The sequence below is a fragment of the Oncorhynchus tshawytscha genome, linkage group LG03 (genome assembly GCF_018296145.1).
Source record: "Oncorhynchus tshawytscha isolate Ot180627B linkage group LG03, Otsh_v2.0, whole genome shotgun sequence".
Lineage (NCBI taxonomy): Eukaryota > Metazoa > Chordata > Actinopteri > Salmoniformes > Salmonidae > Oncorhynchus > Oncorhynchus tshawytscha.
In genome coordinates this window covers 50,746,414-50,770,349 of record NC_056431.1, presented here as the reverse complement: position 1 = coordinate 50,770,349, position 23,936 = coordinate 50,746,414, and the positions used below count along the sequence as shown (strand labels likewise).

The 23,936-nt window shown below is 43.2% G+C and overlaps 1 protein-coding gene across 1 annotated transcript in view; it reads right to left on the bottom strand.

Annotated features, from left to right (window-relative positions):
- Positions 1 to 23,936, bottom strand: part of LOC112224251 (diacylglycerol kinase gamma) — a 165,948-nt gene that overhangs the window by 84,877 nt on the left and 57,135 nt on the right. The window contains exons 5-15 of the mRNA XM_042319263.1: positions 22,651 to 22,914; positions 20,955 to 21,095; positions 19,501 to 19,550; positions 11,025 to 11,099; positions 10,730 to 10,849; positions 10,265 to 10,382; positions 9,825 to 9,913; positions 8,892 to 9,008; positions 6,469 to 6,567; positions 5,985 to 6,092; positions 5,777 to 5,850 (exon numbers count right to left, since the gene is read on the bottom strand). Of these exons, the coding sequence (XP_042175197.1) occupies positions 5,777 to 5,850; positions 5,985 to 6,092; positions 6,469 to 6,567; positions 8,892 to 9,008; positions 9,825 to 9,913; positions 10,265 to 10,382; positions 10,730 to 10,849; positions 11,025 to 11,099; positions 19,501 to 19,550; positions 20,955 to 21,095; positions 22,651 to 22,914 (1,255 nt within the window). The remainder of the gene's footprint in view (positions 1 to 5,776; positions 5,851 to 5,984; positions 6,093 to 6,468; positions 6,568 to 8,891; positions 9,009 to 9,824; positions 9,914 to 10,264; positions 10,383 to 10,729; positions 10,850 to 11,024; positions 11,100 to 19,500; positions 19,551 to 20,954; positions 21,096 to 22,650; positions 22,915 to 23,936) is intronic.

The following is a 23,936-nucleotide window of genomic DNA, read 5'->3' as shown; positions in this document are numbered from 1 at the left end:
CTCAGAGACAGGATTGTGTCGAGGCACAGATCTGGGGTGTACCACACAAGCACTGAAGCTCCCCAAGAACAAAGGGCCTTGTTCAGGGAGGTGACCAAGAACCCAATGCTCACTCTGACAGAGCACCAGAGTTCCTCTGTGGAGATGGGAGAAACTTCCAGAAGGAAAATCATCTCTGCAGCACTCCACCAATCAAGCCTTTATGGTAGAGTGGCCAGAAAGAAGCCACTCCTCAGTAAAAGGCACATGACAGCCCGCTTGGAGTTTGCCAAAAGGCACTCAGAATATGAGAATCAAGATTCTCTGGTCTGATGAAACCTACATTGAACTCTTTGGCATGTCTACCAAGCATCATGTCTGGAGGAAACCATCTCTACGGTGAAGCATGGTGGTGGCAGCATCATGCTGTGGGGATGTTTTTCAGCAGCAGGGACTGGGAGCAAAGTAAGGAGAGACCCTTGATGAAAACCTGCTCCAGAGTGCTCAGGACCTCAGACTGGGGTAAAGATTCACCATCCAACAGGACAACGACCCTGGCTTCGGGACCATTCTCTGAAAGTCCTTGAGTGGCGCAGCCAGAGCCCGGACTTGAACCCGATCCAACATCTCTGGAGAGAACTGAAAATAGCTGTGCCGCGACACTCCCCATCCAACCTGACAGCTTGAGAGGAACTGCAGAGAAGAATAGGAGAAACTCCCCAAATACAGGTGTGCCAAGCTTGTAGTGTCGTACCCAAGAAGACTCAAGGCTGTAATTGCTGCCAAATGTGCTTCAACAAAGTACTAAGAAAAAGGTCTAAATACTAATACTAATTTTAATGTTTTTTTTAAAACAAATTCTCATAAATGTCTTAAAACCAGTTTTTACTTCGTCATTATGGGGTATTGTGTGTAGATTGATGAGGGGGGGAAACTATTTAATACATTTTAGAATAAGGCTGTAACCTAACAAAATGTTGGAAAAAGTCAAGGGGTCTGAATGCTTTCCAAATGCACTTTATATACGGTACCTGTCAAAAACTTTGGACACACCTACTTATTCAAGGGTTTTTATTTATTTTTTACAATTTTGAATTTTGTAGAATATTAGTGAAGACATCAAAAATATGAAATAACATATATGGAGTCATATAGTAACCAAAAAAGTTAAACAAATCCAAATATATTTTATATTTGAGATTCTTCAAAGTAGCCACTCTTTGCCTTGATGACATCTTTGCACACTTGGCATTCTCTCAACCAGCTTCATCTGGAATGCTTTTCCAACAGTCTGCCGTCCAACTCTTCCCAAACCATCTCAATTGGGTTGAGGTCGTGAGACTGTCTTGTTGAAAAAGAAGCGCAAACCCAACACACAAAAGTTTGGACACACCTACTCATTCCAGGGTTTTTCTTTATTTGTAAAATGTTGTACATTGTAAAATAATAGTGAAGAAATCAAAACTATGAAATGACACATGGAATCATATAATAACCAAAAATGTGTCGAACAAATCAAAATATATTTGCACACTCTTGGCATTCTCTCAGGGCCCTCACCTCCTCCATGTAGGCTGTCTCTTCATTGTTGGTAATCAGGCTGACTACTGTTGTGTTGTCTGCAAACTTGATGATTGAGTTGGAGGCGAGCATGACCACGCAGTCATGGCTGAACAGGGAGTACAGGAGGGGGCTGAACACACACCCTTGTGGGGTCCCTTTGTTGATATCAGCGAATTGGAGGTGCTGTTAACTACCTTCACCACCTTGGGGCGGCCCGTCAGGATGTCCAGGACACATTTGCACAGAGCGGGGTTCAAACCCAGGGCTCCGAGCCTAATAACGAGCTTGGAGGGTACTATGTTTTTGAATGCTGAGCTATAGTCAATAAACAGAATTCTTACATGGGTATTCTATGTGTCCAGATGGGATAAGGCGGTGTGCAGTGCGCTGGTGAATGCATCATCTGTGGATCTATTGGGGCGGTATGCAAATTGAAGTGGGTCTAGGGTGTCAGGTAAGGTAGAGGTGATATGATAGCCTCTCAAAGCACTTAATTTAGCTTTTCCGGAAGCAAGACGTCTGTGGTTTTCCCTTTGTAGTCCGTGACTGTGTGTAGACCCTGCCACATAAGTCACGTGTCTGAGCTGTTGAATTGCAATTCCACTTAGTCTCTGTACTGACGTTTTGCATGTTTGATTGACTTGTATTCTGCCATATTCCCAGTCAGCTTGACATGGTTAAATGCAGTGGTTCGTGCTTTCAATTTTGGAGGAATGCAGCCATCTATCCACGGTTTCTGGTTTGGGTAGGTTTTAATTGTCACAGTGGGTACAACTTCTCCCATACACTTCCTGAAGAAACTCAGTCACCGTATACGTCAATGTTACTCTCAGAGGCTACCTGGAACAAATCCCAGTCCGCGTGATCAAAACAATCTTGAAGCATGGATTCCGATTGGTCAAACCAGCTTTGAATAGACCTCATCACGAGTACTTCCGAAGACGTGTATGTCGATTATAAGGCAGCCCCTCGCACCTCTCTGATTCAGAGGGGTTGGCTAAATGTGGAATACACATTTCAGTTGAAGGCATTCAGTTGTACAACTGACGAGGTATCCCCCTTTCTCCTTCCTGTTTGAGTTTCTGCCTATAGGAAGGGAGGAGCAAAATGGAGTCGTGATCAGATTCGCCAATGGGAGGGACTTGTAGGCATTTTTAAAAATTGAGTAGTGGTGGTTCAATGTTTTCCCAGCGTGAGTACTACAGTCAATGTGTTGGTAGACCTTCGATAGCGCTTTCCTCAGATTTGCTTTGTTAAAATCCCCAGCTACAATAAATGCGGCCTCAGGATATGTGGTTTACAGTTTGCATAAAGTCCAGTGTAGTTCTTCGAGGGCTGTCATGGTATCAGTTTGACCAAAAATAATTATCTTGGGAGGTAATACGGTTGGCATTTAATTTTGAGCTATTCTATGTTGGGTGAACAAAACGACTTGAGTTTCTGTATGTTATCACAATCACATCATGAGTAGTTAATCATGAAACATACACCCCCGCCTTTCTTCTTCCCGGAGAGTTCTTTATTCCTGTCTGCGCAATGTACTGAGACCCCAGCTGACTGTATGGATGTGGACAGTATATCCCAAGAGAACTATGTTTCTATGAAACCGAGTATGTTACAGTCCCTGATGTCTCTCTGGAATGAGATCCTCGCCCTGAGCTCTGCTACTTTATTATCCAGAGACTGAACATTAGCGAGTAATATACTCAGAAGCGATGGATGGTGTGCACGCCTCCTGAGTCAGACTAGAAGTCCACTCCGATTACCTCTTCTCCATTGGCTGTGTTTTGGAGCAGCCTCTGGAATAAATTAAATTGCCCTGGGGGGTACGAACAAAGGATCCAATTTGGAAAAGTCATTATTGGTTGTAATACTGGTGAGTTACTGCTGCTCTGATATCGAAAAGTTCTTTCCAACTGTATGTAATAACACAAAAAAATGACTGGGCTAATAATGTAAGAAATAGCACACAAAAAAACTAAATATTGCACATTTTCTTAGGGGCTAGAAGCAGAGCTGCCATATCTGTCGGCACGATCTTACTCTTTTCCACATTTTGTTGTTACAGCCTGAATTAAAAATTGATTAAATATATTTATTTTCTCACCCATCTACACACAATACCCGATAACGACAAAGTGGAAACATGTTTTTAGGAATGTTAGCAAATTTATTGAAAATGAAATACAGAAATATCTCATTTACATAAGTAGTCATACCTCTGAGTCAATGCATGTTAGAATCACCTTTCGCAGTGATTACAGCTGGGAGTCTGGCTTACTGGTGCTCTTTCATGCCGTCCCTAGGAGGGGTGCGTCACTTAGGTGGGTTGAGTCACTGATGTGATCTTCCTGTCTGGGTTGGCGCCCCCCCTTGGGTTGTGCCGTGGCAGAGATCTTTGTGGGCAAAACTTGGCCTTGTCTCAGGATGGTAAGTTGGTGGTTGAAGATATCCCTCTAGTGGTGTGGGGGCTGTGCTTTGGCAAAGTGGGTGGGGTTATATCCTTCCTGTTGGGCCCTGTCCAGGGGTATCATCGGATGGGGCCACAGTGTCTCCTGACCCCTCCTGTCTCAGCCTCCAGTATTTATGCTGCAGTAGTTTATGTGTCGGGGGCTAGGGTCAGTTTGTTATATCTGGAGTACTTCTGTCTTATCCGGTGTCCTGTGTGAATTTAAGTATGCTCTCTCTAATTCTCTCTTTCTTTCTCTCTCTCTCTCGGAGGACCTGAGACCATGCCTCAGGACTACCTGACATGATGACTCCTTGCTGTCCCCAGTCCACCTGGCCGTGCTGCTGCTCCAGCTTCAACTGTTCTGCCTGTGATTATTATTTTTTGACCATGCTGATCATCTATGCACATTTTAACATCTTGGCCATGTTCTGTTATAATCTCCACCCGGCACAGCCAGAAGAGGACTGGCCACCCCTCATAGTCTGGTTCCTCTCTAGGTTTCTTCCTAGGTTTTGGCCTTTCTAGGGAGTTTTTCCTAACCACCGTGCTTCTACACCTGCATTGCTTGCTGTTTGGGGTTTTAGGCTGGGTTTCTGTACAGCACTTTGAGATATCGGCTGATGTACGAAGGGCTATATAAATAAATTTGATTTGATTTGAGTCTTTCTGGTAAATCTCTAAGAGCTTCACTCACCTGGATTATAAAATATGCACATTACTCTTAAAAAGATTCTTCAAGCTCTGTCAAGTTGGTTGTTGATCATTTCTAGACTGCCCTTTTCAAGTCTTGCCATATTTAAGCCGATTTAAGTCAAAACTGTAACTAGGCCACTCACGAACATTTAATGTCGACTTGGTAAGCAACTCCAGTGTATCTTTGGCCTTGTGTTTTAGGTTATTGTCCTGCTGAAAGGTAAATTTGTCTCCCAGTGTCTGTAGGAAAGCACACCGAACCAGGTTTTCCTCTTTTTTTGCCTGTGCTTAGCTCTATTCTGTTTCTTTGTATCCTAAAAAACTTCTTAGTCCTTGTTGATAACACACATACCCATAACATGATGCAGCACCACCATGCTTGAAAATATGAAGAGTGGTACTCAGTGATGTCTTGATTTGGATTTGCTCCAATCAGAACACTTTTTATTCAGGACATAAAGTATTTTTCTTCTCCACATTTTCTGCAGTTTTACTGAAATATTTTGTTTCTGGACAGGCACCCTTTTTTCACTGTCATTTAGGTTAGTATTGTGGAGAAACTACAATGTTGTTGATCCAGCCTCAGTTTTCTCCTATCACAAACATTAAACTCTGTAACTGTTTTAAAGTCACCATTGGCCTCATGATGAAATCCCTATGCGGTTTCCTTGCTCTCCAGCAACTGAATTAGGAAGGACTCCTGTATCTTTGTAGTGACTGGGTGTATTGATACACCATCCAAAGTGTCATTAATAATTTCACCATACCTGCTTTTTTTGTTTTACCCATCCAATAAAAGGTGCCAATTTGGCTCACTCAGGTATCATATGAACACACATAAGACATGGCAAAATATGTAGAATTGCAAGAAATTAGCTATAAACCTGTAAAGCAAATTATCTGCCCTATGTCAAATTTGTCGAATTGCAGGAAATTAGCTTTAGAATGCAAATATTTTCTTTGTGCCAACAAGAGGGGAGTGAACAGTTTGGGTCACATGGGTCACGAGATGGGGGGTTTGTTACTATGCCGATAGACAATATCCCTCCGGACCTTTACCACCTAGGAAATGTGTGCTCTGTCACTTACCGCTCCCCTTGTCTCCCGCCACTCTTTGGGTTGACCAGGACCAGGAGGGGATGTGTGCCTGGGAGAGGAGTGATCTGGACAGGAGAGCAGAGACAGTCTAATGAGATATCTTGTATATTCATAGATACACAATCAACATTTTAGCCTGCCATGAGCTAACACAACAGACTCCAAGGCTCTGAAGATGCTCTGGGCTCGATTCACTCACCTGCAGTGCTTGTCCGTCTCCTGTGAATTTGAAGCTTTGACTCGGGTCGTCAGGGCTGGTGCTGGGCGGGGAGTCACCTTCACCCCGCTTCACAACAGAATGACGGTCCTATAGACAGATAGATAGGCCAGCAGGCATAGAGACACATAAATAGACACAAATATAAATGTGTTAATGCGTATATGACTTGTGACAGAGAAATTGGACAAAAGATGTATATCACAGATGGCCGGTGGCACCTTAATTGGGGAGGACGGGTGCATAATAATGACTGGAATGGAATAAATGTACCTCAGATACATGGTTTCCATGTGTTTGATATCATTCCATTCACCCCATTCCATCCATTATTATGAACCGTACACCCCTCAGTATACTTTTGTGGGTCTATAATTATATATTTAAAGGTTTTTTTTCAGCATTGAAAGTATTGGAGATAAAACATTTAGAGATTCAGAGTGTGATTTACGGCGTGTGATCTCACCAGGACTACAGGGCAGATGTAGGATGGGAGTAGAGTGTGGTCTCTAAGGGCTCCTCCATCACACTCTGGTTTCATGTTGGACGCACACTTATTATGGAGCTGATCAGGAAGGAGGATGAGGAGGATGGAGGTAGGAAAGGAGCAGAGAAGGAGTAGAAGAAGGAGAATGAGGCGAAGGAGAAGAGTGGAAAAGAAAAACAAAAATAGGCATTTGACACAGTGCCAAGTATTGCATAACAGTACCAGATATAATGTAAAGTACAGTAGCTGCTTCTAAGACCGAGGATGAATAAATTCCTGCTGTGATGCTACAGGGATGAGCACATTACTAAACTATATATACAGTATATATATAAATTGACAACCCTAGCAAGATCTTTGAACTCCCCTTACTGGTGGTTTGAGGTACCACAGTTAGAATTTTCATCTGAGCATTTACCTAATGGGGACATCTAGTGGACATATAAGGTAAAGTAGAAATGAGAAAATATAAAATAACTATTCCCGAGAACTTCCTCAGGTTCATTGTTATCAACAGAAGCTCTCTGAGGCATTTGACGCACTATGAACAGAAACATTGCCCCAATTCTAGGAGTTCTCCAGCAGAGGGAAGTGCGTACAGGGCCATAATCAGGGTTTGAGTTTTAGTGAAGCTTTCACTTTGTATTCGTAGGCATTACTAATCAACCTCCACACAAACAGACATCAATGGAGCACACAGATGATTGTATTAATCACTTACAATTCTATATTAATATCAGTGATGTAATGGTAAAAACAAGCTAGGTAATGGGTAAACTATCAACTCCAGTGGGTGATCGAGATTAAGACAAACAACAAACGATATAAATGAAAACGTATGACATTTTTAGAACTGTATTTATTGCATTTTAATATAGGCCTATGACACGGTCGCCAGTTGTACGGTGCTTCCTCCGACACATTGGTGTGGCTGGCCTCCGTGTTAAGCGAGCAGTCTCCCGACCCCTCCTGTCTCAGCCTCCAGTATTTATGCTGCAATAGTTTATGTGTCGGGGGGCTCGGGACAGTCTGTTATATCTGGAGTATTTCTCCTGTCTTATCCGGTGTCCTGTGTGAATGTAAGATTTAAGAGGACCTGAGCCCTAGGACCATGCCTCAGGACTACCTGGCCTGATGTCTCCTTGCTGTCCCCAGTCCACCTTGTCGTGCTGCTGCTCCAGTTTCAACTGTTCTGCCTGCGGCTATGGAACCCTGGCCTGTTCACCGGACGTGCTACCTGTCCCAGACCTGTTGTTTTCAACTCTCTAGAGACAGCAGGAGCGGTAGAGATACTCGGCTAATCGGCTATGAAAAGCCATGAAAAGGCTATGAAAGGCTATGAAAAGCCAAATGGCATTTACTCCTGAGGTGCTGACCTGTTGCACCCTCTACAACCACTGTGATTACTATTTTCTGACTCTGCTGGTCATTTATTAACATTTGAACATCTTGGCCATGTTCTGTTATAATCTCCATCCAGCACAGCCAGAAGAGGACTGGCCATCCCTCATAGCCTGGTTCCTCTCTAGGTTTCTTCCTAGGTTCTGGCCTTTCTAGGGAGTTTTTCCTAGCCACCGTGCTTCTACACCTGCATTGCTTGATGTTTGTGGTTTTAGGCTGGGCTTCTGTGCAGCACTTTGTTACATCAGCTGATGTAAGAAGGGCTTTATAAATACATTTGATTGATTGATGGTCAAGAAGCAGTGCGGCTTGTCAGGGTCGTGTTTCGTTGGATGCATGGCTCTCGACCTTCGCCTCTCCTGAGTCAGTAAGGGAGTTGCAGCGATGGGACAAGACTGTAACTACCAATTGAATATCATGAAAAAAAGGTAAAAAATAACATTAAAAAAATAATAATACTAGCCAGAGCAATTCAACATTACTGAAATAGAAGTCTCTGCCGGCAGCTAGCCACCCGACTGACTGACACATTTTTAAGCAACTATTTTCCAAGTCATACTCCGAGAGTTGCTTTTTGTTTGTTTGGGGGATGTCTGTAGACGCGACACGAGTTGCGGGCAGTTATAAAATTGCTTTTTGTTTGGTATCTGGCAAACACACTGTCAGCAGCTAGCTTACTTGACCGAGCTGGGGTAGTTCGTTTCACGTCTCAGGCCCTCGGCCTGTGCTGCTAAAAATGCAAATCTGCGAAGCAAATCCAGGGGATGCAGCCGAACATAACGAAAAAAAAACAGTTCATGATTCCACTAGTTCGCAAAGAGGCAGTCGCGATTAGAACTCAGTCAGATCAAGAATATGAGTGTTCTGAGCTTTGATCAATGCTGGGAGCAATATTTTCATGTTTACTCGTAATTGATTTTCTTTATTGTGTACAAATATATATATTTGTATTACCTCAGTGTCCTCATATGTAGTTATGGCCCTGAGTGTGTACTACTTACAGTGATCTGACACCACACACAGTGTAGGCCCGTTAAGCCCTGGTAGCACTTGATACTTCTGTGACAGCGGTCGCACTTAGTGGGAGAGTTTCCCTCCATCCACACGTGCTGCATAGCCTGGAGGGAGGGGGGTGGGAGAGAGGGAGAGAAAGAACGAGAAGGATAGAGACAGTAACAATCACGAGGTCACAACATAAATCCAGTGCTAAAACGTGCTATATTTAGTGCCAGATATCTACAAAATAAAAGGCCTTCTGAAAGGCATCATCTGCTAGTGAACCAGACTTGAGAAAGTGAAGTGGAGCTGAAACAGAGTAGACCTCCATCTGGAGAGAGAGAAGGGGGCCTTAGAGGGACAATTTCAAGGTCTGTGAGTTCATTCCAGAAGAGGTCTAATTAAATCAGAGGTTATATATAGAGACCGGTTAACAACATAAGTAGCTCTGCATGATCTCCCTGCCGCCATGATCCTGTGTGTGTGTGTGTGTGTGTGTGTGTGTGTGTGTGTGTGTGTGTGTGAGTCCCTGTTCCCATGATCCCCTGCTCCTCTCCAGTCCTTAGCACTCGGCCAACTGCCAGAACAGGTTGCTTAGCAACGACAGGGCGTTCTATTCACACAACGTTAGTCAGATGGTGGTTAGGGGTTAGCTGTGGGTTAGCTCTCAGCTTAAGGCATCACACTAAAGAGTCACTTAAGGTAGGATATTGTAGGCCTGAGTCACAGTCAAGCTCACTGACTGAGAGGATTACACTAGAATGAGTAATGCACGCAAGAGAATTGTGAGTCATACAGTAAAGTGTAGACCTACATTTCTCAATATTTGTCACACTTTTTCTAAACATAGGCACATAATAGATACTGCAATGACACACATGACAATATCATTACTGTCTGTGTTTATGTGTGTGTTTAGTTGTATGTATAGTACTCACATTAGTGTGTCTGCGGGACTTGGCGTAGGTGCTGATGCAGGCAGCGATGTCTTTGGACACACAGCGTTCATGGACTGTGTACTTGCATACTGAAACACAGAGGTACACAGAGAGCCAGTTAACCAGTGGATGAACACCAAACACCAGACCAACCCTTTCATTGAAACATGTAATAAAATGACCCAGCGATAACATAACATTTGCCTTGATAATAGATCATTAATTAGTCACGGAATCATGTTTGTTATTCACAGAATGGAGGATGCGATAACAGAGTCAGAGAGAAATAGAGACAAGCATCTGGTTGAAAGAGAGAGAGGAACTGAAAGGCACCCAGGAAGCGACAGAACAGAGAGAGTAGAGTAGTGAATGCCAACGAGGGACAGAAATAGGGACTGAAGGAGAGAGAGAGTGGAACTGAGGGCCACACACAGACTCACTAGAGCAGCAGAGGCCCTGCTTGCGGACTCCCAGCAGCATTGTGTGGCAGTAGTTACAGTAGGCTGGCTTGTTGAAGTGCTTTAATTTCCACACATGCTGCCCATCCTCCTGCACATTCTACAGAGAGAGAGAGAGAGAGAGAGAGAGAGTGAGAGAGCAAGAGATCAGTGGAGAAAATGGCATGATTGACCAGAGTGCTTAAAAGTGGGCTAATCCATTTTTTGTTAAAGTAATCCATCACCACAAAAAGATCTTTCTGAATTGATTTTTTTGGAACTGCCGCCCCAAACGCACTCAGAGAGACACACACAAACACTTTCTCTTTCTCCCCACAGGGATCATACACTTACTAAAATGTATGCACTCATGTATGCACTCACTGTACTGCAAGTTGCTTTAGATAAAAACATCTGCTAAATGGCATCCATTATCATATTATATTACACACACACAAAATGCCTCACCGTCTCCATGCCCAGCAGGACCAGCAGAGGGATGGTGGTGAGGCCTCCCCTGATCCACTCCTCCAGGGTGACTGTTCCGTCCCGGTCATAGTCTATCTCTTCCATCATCTCCTTCAGGATCTGGGCGGAGACGGGGAGGAAAGTCCAGTAAAGTCTTGCCAAATTGTGATACTGTAACGTTCCGTTATTTCCTTGTCACTGTAGTTAAGCTAGCCTGTTCAGGTCGACCTACTCCAACGCTCCAATATGTTGGGACCAGCGAAAACAAGACACATAAGGCTGTGTGCATTCTTACTGGTCGCAGCTCTGTAGAGTCCCATTCCAGGTACTCTGCCACGTGGACCATCTGATTGATGATGCGGTCCAGTTCCTACACACACAGGAAGAGGGCAAAACGTTAGACCACAACAACAACAACATTGTGGTAGTCTTCTTGATAATAAATGACCTCATCCACACATAAAGCAAAGAGTGGCTACTTTAAAGAATCTCAAATATAAAATATATTTAGATTTGTTTAACAGTTTTTTGGTTACTACATGATTCCATGTGTGTTATTTCGTAGTTTTGATGTCTTCACTATTATTCTACAATGTATAAAATAGTAAAAATAAAGAAAAACCCTTGAATGAGTAGGTGTGTCCAAACGTTTGACTGGTACTGTATATTGAATTTGTACCTTTAAAACAACGTCACATGATATCCACTATAAGAAGAAGAAAAAAACAGGAGATTTGATCTATCTACAGCTATTAATTCAGTCTCCCATTCAGGGTTTCAACCTAGGCCAGCCCTGCTTAGCTATGACATTTTTTTCAATTAAACCCAGGATTAACCTCAAATAGACAATACAGTGCTTTCAGAAAGTATTCATACCCCTTGACTTATTCCGCATTTTGTGGTGTTACAGCCTGAATTCAAAAAGGATTAAATTGATTTTTCCCCACACACATCGACACACAATACCCGATAATAACAAAGTGAAAACACATTTTTAGCACATTTATTGAAAATTAAATACAGAAGTATCTCATTCATATGTTAGAATCACCTTTGGCAGCGATTACAGCTGTGTCTTTCTTGGTAAGTCTCTAAGAGCGTTGCACGCTTGGATTGTACCCTATCTGAAAATGATTCTTAAAACAATTCTTCAAGCTCTGTCAAGTTGGTTGTTGATCATTGCTTGACAAGTCTTGCCATAGATTTTCACGCCAATTTAAGTCCAAACTGTAACTAGGCCACTCAGGAACATTCACTGTCGTCTTGGTAAGCAAATCCAGTGTATATTTGGCCTTATGTTTTAGGTTACTGTCCTGCTGAAAGGTGAATTTATCTTCCATTGTCTGTAGGAAAGTAGACTGAACCAGGTTTTCCTCTAGGATCTTGCCTGTGATTAACTCTATTCCGCTCTTTCTTATCCTAAAAAAACTCCATAGTTCTTGCTGATGACAAGCACACCAATAACATCATACAGCCACCACCATGCCTGAAAAAATGAAGACTGGTATTCAGTGATGTGTTGTGTTGAATTTGCCCCAAACAAAACATTTCATATTAAGGACATAAAGTTCATTTCTTTGCCACATTTTCTGCAGTTTTACTTTAATGGCTTATTGCAAACAGGATGCATGTTTTGGAATATTTGTATTCTGTACAGGCGTCCTTCTTTTCACTCCATCATTTAGGTTAGTATTGTGGAGTAACAACAATGTTGTTGATACATCCTCAGTTTTCTCCTATCACAGCCATTGGTGAAATCCCTGAGTGGTTTCCTTTCTCTCTGGCAACTGAGTTAGGAAGGACGTGTCACGCCCTGACCTTAGTTATCTTTGTTTTCTTTATTATTTTGGTTAGGTCAGGGTGTGACAAGGGTGGTTGGTTTAGTTTTTGTATTGTCTAGGTGTTTTTGTCCTGTCTAGGGTTTTTGTAATTCTATGGGGTTTCAGTATGTCTAGGTATATGTAGGTCTATGGTGGCCTGAATTGGTTCCCAATCAGAGGCAGCTGTTTATCGTTGTCTCTGATTGGGGATCCTATTTAGGTTGCCATTTGCCATTATGGTTTTCTGGGTTATTTTTCTATGTTTAGTTGCCTGTTCGCACTAGTCATATTGCGTCACTGTTTGTTTTGTATAGTTTTGTTCAGTGTTACATTCGTTTAATAAAATAGAATGTACGCTTATCACGCTGCAGTTTGGTCTCCTCCATACAACGACCGTGACAGAATAACCCACCAAACCAGGACCAAGCAGCGTGAAAAGGAGGAACAGCGCTTAATGGGGAAATGGACCTGGGAGGAGATATTAGATGGAGCAGGACCCTGGACACAGCCGGGGGAGTATCGCAGTCCTAAGGAGGAGTTAGAGGCAGCGAAAGCGGAACGGCGATACTACGAGGATAAATACCGGAGAATAGAGGAACAGCGACAATATGAAGATACACGGCTAGCACGGAAGCCCGATAGGCAGCCCCAATAAAAAAAAATTGGGGGGCACAGGAGGAGATTGCATGAGTCAGGTCGGAGACCTGAGCCTACTCCTCGTGCTTACTGGGGGGAGCGTGTTACTGGTCAGGCACCGTGTTATGCGGTAGAGCGCACGGTTTCTCTAGTGCGCTATTCTAGCCCGGTGCGCTCTCTTTCAGCTCCTCGTATTGGCCGGGCTAGAATGGGCATCCAGCCAGGAAGGAGGGTGCCGGCTCAGCGCTCCTGGTCTCCAGTATACCTCTTTGGCGCCGGTTCTGCGTACTGGCGAAAATAAACATCCAGCCAGGACGGGTTGTGTCAGCTCTACACTCCAAACCTCCAGTGCGCCACCACAGTCCAGTACGTCCTGTGCCTGCTCCCCGCACTCGCCCTGACGTGCGAAGTACCCATAGTAATTCTATGGGGTTTCAGTATGTCTAGGTATATGAAGGTCTATGGTGGCCTGATTGTTCCCAATCAGAGGCAGCTGTTTAGCTGTCTCTGATTGGGGACCCTATTTAGGTGTCATATTGCGTCACTGTTTGTTTTGTATAGTTTTGTTCTACCAGTGTAGTCTGGCCCAGGAGTGGGAAGGTGAACGGAAAGGCTCTGGAGCAACAAACTGCCCTTGCTGTCTCTGCCTGGCCGGTTCCCCTCTTTCCACTGGGATTCTCTGCCTCTAACCCTTTTACAGGGGCTGAGTCACTGGCTTATTGGGGCTCTCTCATGCCGTCCCTGGAAGGGGTGTGTCACCTGAGTGGGTTGATTCACTGATGTGGTCATCCTGTCTGGGTTGGCGCCCCCCTTGGGTTGTGCCATGGCAGAGATCTTTGTGGGTTATACTCAGCCTTGTCTCAGGATGGTAAGTTGGTGGTTGAAGATATCCCTCTAGTGGTGTGGGGGCTGTGCTTTGGCAAAGTGGGTGGGGTTATATCCTTCCTGTTTGGCCCTGTCCGGGGTGTCCTCGGATGGGGCCACAGTGTCTCCTGACCCCTCCTGTCTCAGCCTCCAGTATTTATGCTGCAGTAGTTTATGTGTCGGGGGCTAGGGTCTAGGGTCAGTTTGTTATATCTGGAGTACTTCTCCTGTCCTATTCGGTGTCCTGTGTGAATCTAAGTGTGCGTTCTCTAATTCTCTCCTTCTCTCTTTCTCTCTCTCGGAGGACCTGAGCCCTAGGACCATGCCCAAGGACTACCTGACATGATGACTCCTTGCTGTCCCCAGTCCACCTGACCGTGCTGCTGCTCCAGTTTCAACTGTTCTGCCTTATTATTATTCGACCATGCTGGTCATTTATGAACATTTGAACATCTTGGCCATGTTCTGTTAAAATCTCCACCCGGCACAGCCAGAAGAGGACTGGCCACCCCACATATGCTCTCTCTAATTCTCTCTTTCTTTCTCTCTCTCGGAGGACCTGAGCCCTAGGATCATGCCCCAGGACTACCTGACACGATGACTCCTTGCTGTCCCCAGTCCATCTGACCGTGCTGCTGCTCCAGTTTCAACTGTTCTGCCTTATTATTATATGACCATGCTGGTCATTTATGAACATTTGAACATCTTGGCCATGTTCTGTTATAATCTCCACCCGGCACAGCCAGAAGAGGACTGGCCACCCCACACAGCCTGGTTCCTCTCTAGGTTTCTTCCTAGGTTTTGGCCTTTCTAGGGAGTTTTTCCTAGCCACCATGCTTCTACACCTGCATTGCTTGCTGTTTGGGGTTTTAGGCTGGGTTTCTGTACAGCACTTTGAGATATCAGCTGATGTACGAAGGGCTATATAAATACATTTTGATTTGATTTGACAGTATCCAGTCCAGAGCGTCCGACGACAGTACCCAGTCCAGAGCGTCCGGCGACAGTACACAGACCGGAACCTCCAACGACGGGCCACAGTCCGGAGCCTCCAACGACGGGCCACAGTCCGGAGCCTCCAGCGACGGTCCCCAGCTCGGGGTCTCCAGCGACGGTCCCCAGCTCGGGGTCTCCAGCGACGGTCCCCAGCTCGGGGTCTCCAGCGACGGTCCCCAGTCCGGGGTCTCCAGCAACAGTCCCCAGTTCAGAACATCCGGCGATGATCCACGCAGCGAGGGTCCCCAGGCCGGGGCCTACGGCGAGGATCCGCAGTCCAGAGCCACCAACGATGATCCACAGGTCAGTGCTACAAGAGCCGACTCAGTGTAAAGAAGGGGTGCGGTGTCCAGAACCAGAGCCGCCACCGAGGTTAGATGCCCACCCAGACCCTCCCATATAGGTTAAGGTTTGTGAACGGGAGTCTGCACCTTTTGGGGGGGGTACTGTCACGCCCTGACCTTAGTTATCTTTGTTTTCTTTATTATTTTGGTTAGGTCAGGGGGAGACAAGGGTGGTTGGTTTAGTTTTTGTCCTGTCTAGGGTTTTTGTAATTCTATGGGGTTTTAGTATGTCTAGGTATATGTAGCTCTATGGTGGCCTGAATTGGTTCCCAATCAGAGGCAGCTGTTTATCGTTGTCTCTGATTGGGGATCCTATTTAGGTTGCCATTTTCCATTTTGGTTTTGTGGGTTATTATTCTATGTTTAGTTGCCTGTTCGCACTAGTCGTACTGCTTCACGGTTGGTTTTGTTATTTTGTATCGTTTTGTTCAGTGTTGCATTCATTTAATAAAATATAATGTACGCTTATCACACTGCGCCTTGGTCTTCTCCATACAACGACCGTGACATGACGCCTGTATCTTTGTTGTGACTTGGTGTATTGAGACACCATACAAAGTGTATTTAATAACTTCAATGTCAGATTTGTACCCTTCTACTAATAGATGCCCTTCTTTGCAAGGCACTGGAACACCTCCCTGGTCTTTGTGGTTGAATCTGTCTGTTATTCACTGCTCAACTGAGGGACCTTACAGATAATTGTATATGTGGGGTACAGAGATGAGGTCATTCAAAAATACTATTGCACACAGTGAGTCAATGCAACTTATGTGACTTGTTAAGCAATACTTTTTTTATCCTGAACTTATTTAGGCTTGCCCGAACAAAGGGGTATAATACTTATTGACTGAAGCTATTTAAGCTTTGAATTTTGTATTAATTTGTAAAACCTCCTCAAACATAATTCCACTTTGACATTATGGGGCATTGTGTGTAGGCCAGTGAGACAGAATCTAAATCTAATCAATTTTTTATTCAGGCTGTTACAGAACAAAATGTTAAAGTCAAGATGTGTGACTATTTTCTTGAAAGACCTAGGGTTTCAAGCTCTGGTTGATTTCAAATGTAATGATATTTAGTTACATTTCATTGTTTTTGTTTGTCAAAGCAACAAAATATCAACATTTGAAGATGTCTATTCTGCTTTGATAGTTCCATCTGTGTAGCTTTAATTCCAGTTTGTTTGACATTTTTGTAAAATGTTTATTGAATATTAAAACATATGATGTACTTGCAGTGAAGCCAGTCAGCATTTACATTAAATTCAGTCATCTAACAGACTAACATCCAGGGCGACCCACAGAAGCAACCAGGGTCAACGCCCTGCTCAAGGGCATGTCGACAGATCTCAGCGAACTATCAGCCACTGGCCCAAGCTCCCAACTGCCAGGCCACCAGCCCTCCAAGATCACCCCCAGTTCCTAGAGAGCTGCCCCTCAGCCATCCGAGACCCTCCCCCACAGTCGTCGCCCCCCACCCCCACCCTCAAAAAATTATTCAGAATAAACCAATTCCACATCCCAACCCTCAGCTTCCCTTAGCCCATCCCACCTATCTCTGCTGGCCACCCTCTTCGGATTTCTATGCATCATATATCTTTCAACTATGCTGTGATGTTTAGCATACAATTTGAATCTATCTAATCGAATGGAATCCACAGATTTTGAGAGATTTATAATTTAAGATGAAAGCATGAATTCTTGAATCTTGCTTCGTTTTATATATCAACTCATACATGCTCTACCATAGAATTGGTCCATCAAATCTCTTCTCAAGTATTTTGTAATCTGCATGGCACAGCTGTCAACATCCTGGTCCTCAAATGAAACTGGTATACTTTCCTATTTATGCTATTTTTATTCCTCCCGCTGCCACCTGCCTCCATTTTTTAGGTAATGCTGTAATCAATTGGTTGTAATCTTGGATTGAGCAGACCTTTCCAACAATAAAGATAACTGCATGAATGACATAACTACCATTCCAATGTACAATGTATATTTTTTTGTTATTCCCTTTTCAAACATCTTTTCCATAAATACAGGTATTTTATCAACCAGCACATTTGAGTTCAGACATAGTATTTGTTGTAACATTTTTTCTATTTTTCAGGGAGATGAAATTGAAATTGCAACCATCTCTGCAATGCTGGTTTGGAAAAGAAAGAGACTTTGAAAAAGGTTTCATTTTCAATTAATCGAAAATGAGACATGGGAATCTGCACAAAAAGCCATTTTTAAACCATGGATGAGCTTTTCTCAATAATCTACTTGAGAACCATTTATGGTTCAATTAAAACTTTTGTATAAGTGAAACTTTTAGAGGTTTAGTGTTTTAATATTTAATCATCTCAACCCACCCAGTTCATTTTCATTATATAGATATGCACGTTTAATCTTGTCTGGTTTAGCATCCCAGATAAAGCAAAATATTTTTTGCTCATATGATTTGAAAAACGAATAATCATAAGTAGGCAGAGCCATAAGTAAGTGAGTAAACTGAGATATGACTAAGGACTTAATCAGTGTAATTTCTTCATAAATAGACAGGCATTTACCTCTCCATGGTTGCAGGATCTTGTCCATTTTTACTTGTTTTCTATTGAAATTGATTGTGGAGAGTTCATTTGTCTTTTGTGTTATGAATACCAAGTATGTCTACTTCACCGTCAGGCCATTTTATAGGTAAACTGCAAAGTCTTGTAAAATGTGTATTTTTTTAAAGATCCAATACGTAATATTGTACACTTACCATAATTAGGTTTTAGTCCAGAGAGTCCAGAAGTTATCTAGATCTTCAATGAGGCATTGCAGGCATATAGCTTTCGGACTTAAGATAAAACTTGAGTCATCAGCATACATGGACACTTTTGTTTTTAAGCCTTGGATTTCTAATCCTCTAATGTTATTTGATCTGATAGCTTGCATTTCAATGGCCACAATGAATATATATGGTGACCGTGGACACCCATGTTTAACTCCTTGACAAATCAAAACTCTCTGAGAAGTAACTGCTATTTACTATTTTACACCTGGGGTTGCTATACATAACTTTTCCTATTTTATAAGAGACTCATTGTAATTGAAAAAAAATCCAGGTATTTATAACTAGAATCGAGTCTTATTTAATCAAAATCCGCTATAAATACCAGGCATGACTTCTTAGATGTTTCATGTTGTTCTATTATTTCTAGTAGTTGTCGTATATTATCTCTAATGTATCGTCCATGTAAAAAAAACCTGTCTGATCAGGATGAACAATACCCGGTAAAACCTTTTTAATTCTGAGTGCTATGCATTTCCCTAGTATTTTTGCATCACAACATTGAAGTATAAGAGGCCTCCAGTTTTTTAGATAAACTAGATCTTTCAAATTAATAATTGATATGTTGGATTCACATCTCCATCTCAACCAACAATCTATGCTAAAGAATAGGACTAAATCAAATTAAACTTTATTTAAAACGTGCATTTAAAGTTTGATTTGATAGATTTTTGGTTGAAATGGAGAAGTTACTGTAACTATAAATGTATTTTTATGTAATCATATAAAGCGTGAATGTTCAAGATAGCATACGTAGGTTGTCGCAAGTCTGTGGAGATCTTCACAATTGCTATAATAATCTGTGCAGAATCTCGAACGGCATTGATCACTTGCACCATGTACTTTTAATGTAATCTCAACTACAATCCAGGTAATTTGGTTCTGCTATTAGATGAAGCACATTGATAAGTAACACATTAATCTGTTGTATAAATTAACAAGATATGTGACATTGTATTCCCACTTGAAATGTGCTGTGATTTTAAAGGGTTGAAAGTGCAGTGATAGACATTTGGGTGGCAACTAAACAAAAATCTGATAGTTTATTCTTTGGAATTTGGTTGTGCTTTTAGATGGTTGAAAGCCTAGTGATAACACATTTGAAATTCAACTAACTTTTGGCTCTTCTTGACTGGGTGAATAAAGGTTGTAATCTCATTGATCAACGTCTCAACCAAATATTACCCACGTTGAAATTACGTGGTGTGCCCAGTGGGAAGGTTGGTATGTAATTGGACTAGAAAGGGGAGAGAAGAGGAGATGAGAAAAGAGGAGAGAGGGCCAGACTTACCGAGCTGTCCAGTACTCCATTGCCGTCTGTGTCGTACAGCCGGAACATGACTAGAGGGGAAAGAGAGAAAAGAGACCCCATGATTCAGCTATAATGAGTTCTTGTTAGCACCGCTAACATTCCCAGTCAGACCCCCCTCTGGAGAGCAGGGGAAATATTAGAGCGCTACACGACACCACTCCTGTGTTGAAGCAGGGGGAGGTAATAGAGCGTGACATGTACTTCTGTGTTGTTGAGATGTCGGAATCGGTTAGCTGAGATTAGCTGTGTCAGGGTGTGCAGATATAGCTCCCGATGCTAAAGAAGTCTATTAGACACACCACGGATAAGGATGTCAAGGGGCTAACAAGGACAGGTGCTGAGATAATCCCCATGGGAGCCCTGCTCCTGATTTACTGCTAGCAACCAGTCACTCACTTACACTGTGCCACTGCAGGCAGGTGTGTGTGTGTGTGTGTGTGTGTGTGTGTGTGTGTGTGTGTGTGTGTGTGTGTGTGTGTGTGTGTGTGTGTGTGTGTGTGTGTGTGTGTGTGTGTGAGCTCGACTGTATTTGGCCACATAAATATGGCTGTAAACATTATTTGCTTAAATAATTAAATGTATGATCTAAAAAATGTTTTTTTTTTGTATGACCCAACTGCTGGTTTGCAGGCATTGGGTCACTTAGTTGGGTGGTTTTCTTTAAAAAGAGTGAGGTTGGGTTGTTGATGCTGGGTTATTGAAATATGACCCAGTGGGTCAGATCAGAAGACTGGAGGTGTGGCTTAGTAGGGCGTAGCTTTCAGATAGTTATTTTTGGTCACCCGCAAGAGTAAATGTCATTCTGGTTTATCTGTCTGTTGTATTGTTATCACATGATAAAGTTGAACACTGACACTTTTGTAGCTTTAATGAGGCTTACACATACGAGTTCCTCAAGAGCGTATGCATATCCCAATGTTGTAATTTTATTCTAAAATATGTAATATGCAAAAATATTAATTTGCAGTGTACAAACAACCTGAGCAGGAATATTACATTTACACTCACATGTGGCCCCATAAAATGATCTGAAGGCCACCTCCCTAATAGGCCACGCCTCCCGAAAATAACCTATTCCATTAAAAAAAGACCTAGCTGTTGGGTCAACCCAGTATGAAAGTGAATAAAAACCCAACTGAAAACCCAACCTGTTGTGTTATTCACGCAACCTAGGCTGGGTCAAAATCACCCAGCATGTGTTCTGTCCAATATTTACCCAGCGCTGGGTTACCAAATAACCCAAATTGGGTTGTTTAAAACCCAGGATTTTTTTGAGTGTATTACCTGAATTCATTAATTAGACTAATTCTCGCAAATTATGGTAGGATGTCTTTGAGTGGTTTAGGGACAGACCTTTTGACTCCACATGACCCTCTTGGTCTTTCAACCACAAGTCATTACAAACTTGCCTCCAACCAACCCCTATAACTCACATTCCAACTTGTCCTCTGGTGTGCCCCTCTCCAGCAGGGACAGGTAACACACAATGTCCTTCAGAAACACCACCTGGGGGGAGAGTAAAGGGGAGCCCTTCTGGGGTGATGGACTCCTCCTCTTCTCCGCTCTGATCCTCTCTATGGATGTAATGTAACAAGAGATCAATGGATGATGGGGATGTCATACAGCATTGACCATGAGCATGATAAGCAACATGGCAGATTGAAATGTGATATGGCATGGTGATATAGATATGGTGATATGATGTGATAGGCACATAAATCAAATCCAATAAATACCATAGCCTGTGTAAAGCTGGTAAAGCTTAGGTAGCTACCAATACACATGCCCTACATTGCCATGCAAAGTATTGAGCTAACAGAAACCAATGGCCACAGCTCAGACAATATTAACCAGCACACGTTATCAAACTGCTAGCTAAAATGCCTTGCTGTGAGTGATAATCAGTACAAAAGTATGTGGACAACCCTTCAAATGAGTGGATTCGGCTATATCAACCACATCCGTTGCTGACAGGTGTATAAAATTGAGCACACAGCCATGCAATCTCCATAGACAAACATTGGCAGTAGAATGTCCTTACTGAAGAGCTCAGTGACATTCATTGTCATAGGATGCCACCTTTCCAATAAGTCAGTTTGTCAAATTGCTGCCCTGCTAGTGTTGCCCCGGTCAACTGTAAGTGCTGTTATTGTGAAGTAGCAACGTTTAGGTGAAACAACTCCTCAGCTGGAAAGTAGTTGTCCATACAAGCTCACAGAATGGGTCCCCCGAGTGCTGAACTGGAATGTCGAGAGCTTCATGAAATGTGTTTCCATGGCTGAGCAGCCGCATACAAGCCTAAGATCACTATGCACAATGCCAAGTGTTGGCTTGAGCAGTGTAAAGCTTGTCGCCTTTAGACTCTGGAGCAGTGGAAACGTGTTCTCTGGAGTAATGAATCACACTTCACCATCTGGCAGTCCAACAGACAAATCTGGGTATGGCGGATGCCAGGAGAACCCTACCTGCCTGAATGCATAGTGCCAATTGTAAAGTTTGGTGGAGGAGGTATAATGGTCTGGGACTGTTTTTCATGGTTCGTGCTCAGCTCCTTAGTTCCAGTGAAGATACATCTAGACGATTCTGTGCTTCCAACTTGAAACAATTTGAGGAAAGCTCTTTCCTGTTTCAGCATGACAATGCCCCCATTCACAAAGTGAGGTCAATACAAAAATGGTTTGTTGAGATTGGTGTCAAAGAACTTGACTGGCTTAAACGGAGCCCTGACCTCAACACCATCGAACACCTTTTGGATTAATTGGAACTCTGACTGCGAGCCAGGCCTAATCGGCCAACATCAATACCTGACCTCACTAGTGCTTTTACGTGGATTCGGCTAGTGGAAAGCCTTCTCAGAAGAGTGGAGGCTGTTATAGCAGCATAGGGGGTGCCAACTCCATATTAATGATTATGGAATGAGATATTCGAGGAGCAGGTGTCCACATTCTTTTTGTCATGTAGTGTATTTTAGTGCTGTGGCATTAGTAATGTTCCAGGCACAACATTTCTCTAACATTGATGTCATTGGAATTCATTGTTTACGGCAATACCATAGTCTAATACAGCATGCATCACAACTTTTCCAGGAAAACAGTGTAATTGCCTACAGCACCTGAACAAGGTATTTACCTGGGGAGAGGCGAGGGGAGGCTGGGGACTTGGCTGGGGTGGGGGTCAGAGCATTACTACTGCTACCTGTGGAGAGTTTGGCTTGGGTGCAGGCAGGTGAGTGGTAGGAACCCCCGGGTGTGTGGGCCCCTGTCCCAGAGTGCTGTGAGGAGGAACGGGAGGAGCAGGGAGAGGTAGACACGGCACCTGAACATGTGGCCATCACAATGGAATGCTCTGGTGTGTGCCGGCCCATTGCTGTCAGGATGCTCTTCCCATTCATTCCTAGAAGACAGATAAGGGGGAAAGATGATTTCAGGAAAGATAAAGCAAGATAGGTAGGCAGTGGACTCAACAGTTGTGTTTACAGAAGCAGACATTTAGCATTGAGGATTAAGCCTACACAACAAAATACACAAAGTAAAGATACCTCACTTTCCAACCATGGGTCATGAAGAGAGATTCAAAATGACAAATAGAAAAAGTTTCAGCATTTCACAACAACCAAAAACAGGACATTTTTTTCCATTTTTCACAACAATAACAAGGATGGTACAGATGAAACAAGAAAGGTCAGGTGAGATATACTCCACACACAAAACAACAGTTTACAACAAACGAAATTCCACTGAGCCATGGTTCAGACTACTATCATGTCACCTGCTCCAAAACACAGATCACAAGTCACTTTATAACAGCAGTCAAACACTGTTGACAGACAGTAGCTGGACCATGAGTCTTAGTAGGGTTATCTAAACATTGCCCTGTTGTCCTGCAGTGGTACCTGTTATGGGGGCACAGGCCACTTCAGTCTGTATAGAGATGCCTGCATCAATGGAACGTGGCTCTGCAGACACATCAGGGCAAGAAAAGCAAGACAGAGAAAGTGAGAGGATGTGAAATAGAGGAAGGGAGAGAAAGGAATGTGATATAGGCTGTGTTAAAGGGGAAGGAGAAGGAGTGTGATATAGGCTGTGTTAAAGGGGAAGGAGAAGGAGTGTGATATAGGCTGTGTTAAAGGGGAAGCAGAAGGAGTGTGATATAGGCTGTGTTAAAGGGGAAGGAGAAGGAGTGTGATATAGGCTGTGTTAAAGGGGAAGGAGAAGGAGTGTGATATAGGCTGTGTTAAAGGGGAAGCAGAAGGAGTGTGATATAGGCTGTGTTAAAGGGGAAACAGAAGGAGTGTGATATAGGCTGTGTTAAAGGGGAAGGAGAAGGAGTGTCATATAGGCTGTGTTAAAAGGGAAGGAGAAGGAGTGTGATATAGGCTGTGTTAAAGGGGAAGCAGTAGGAGTGTAGCATTGGAT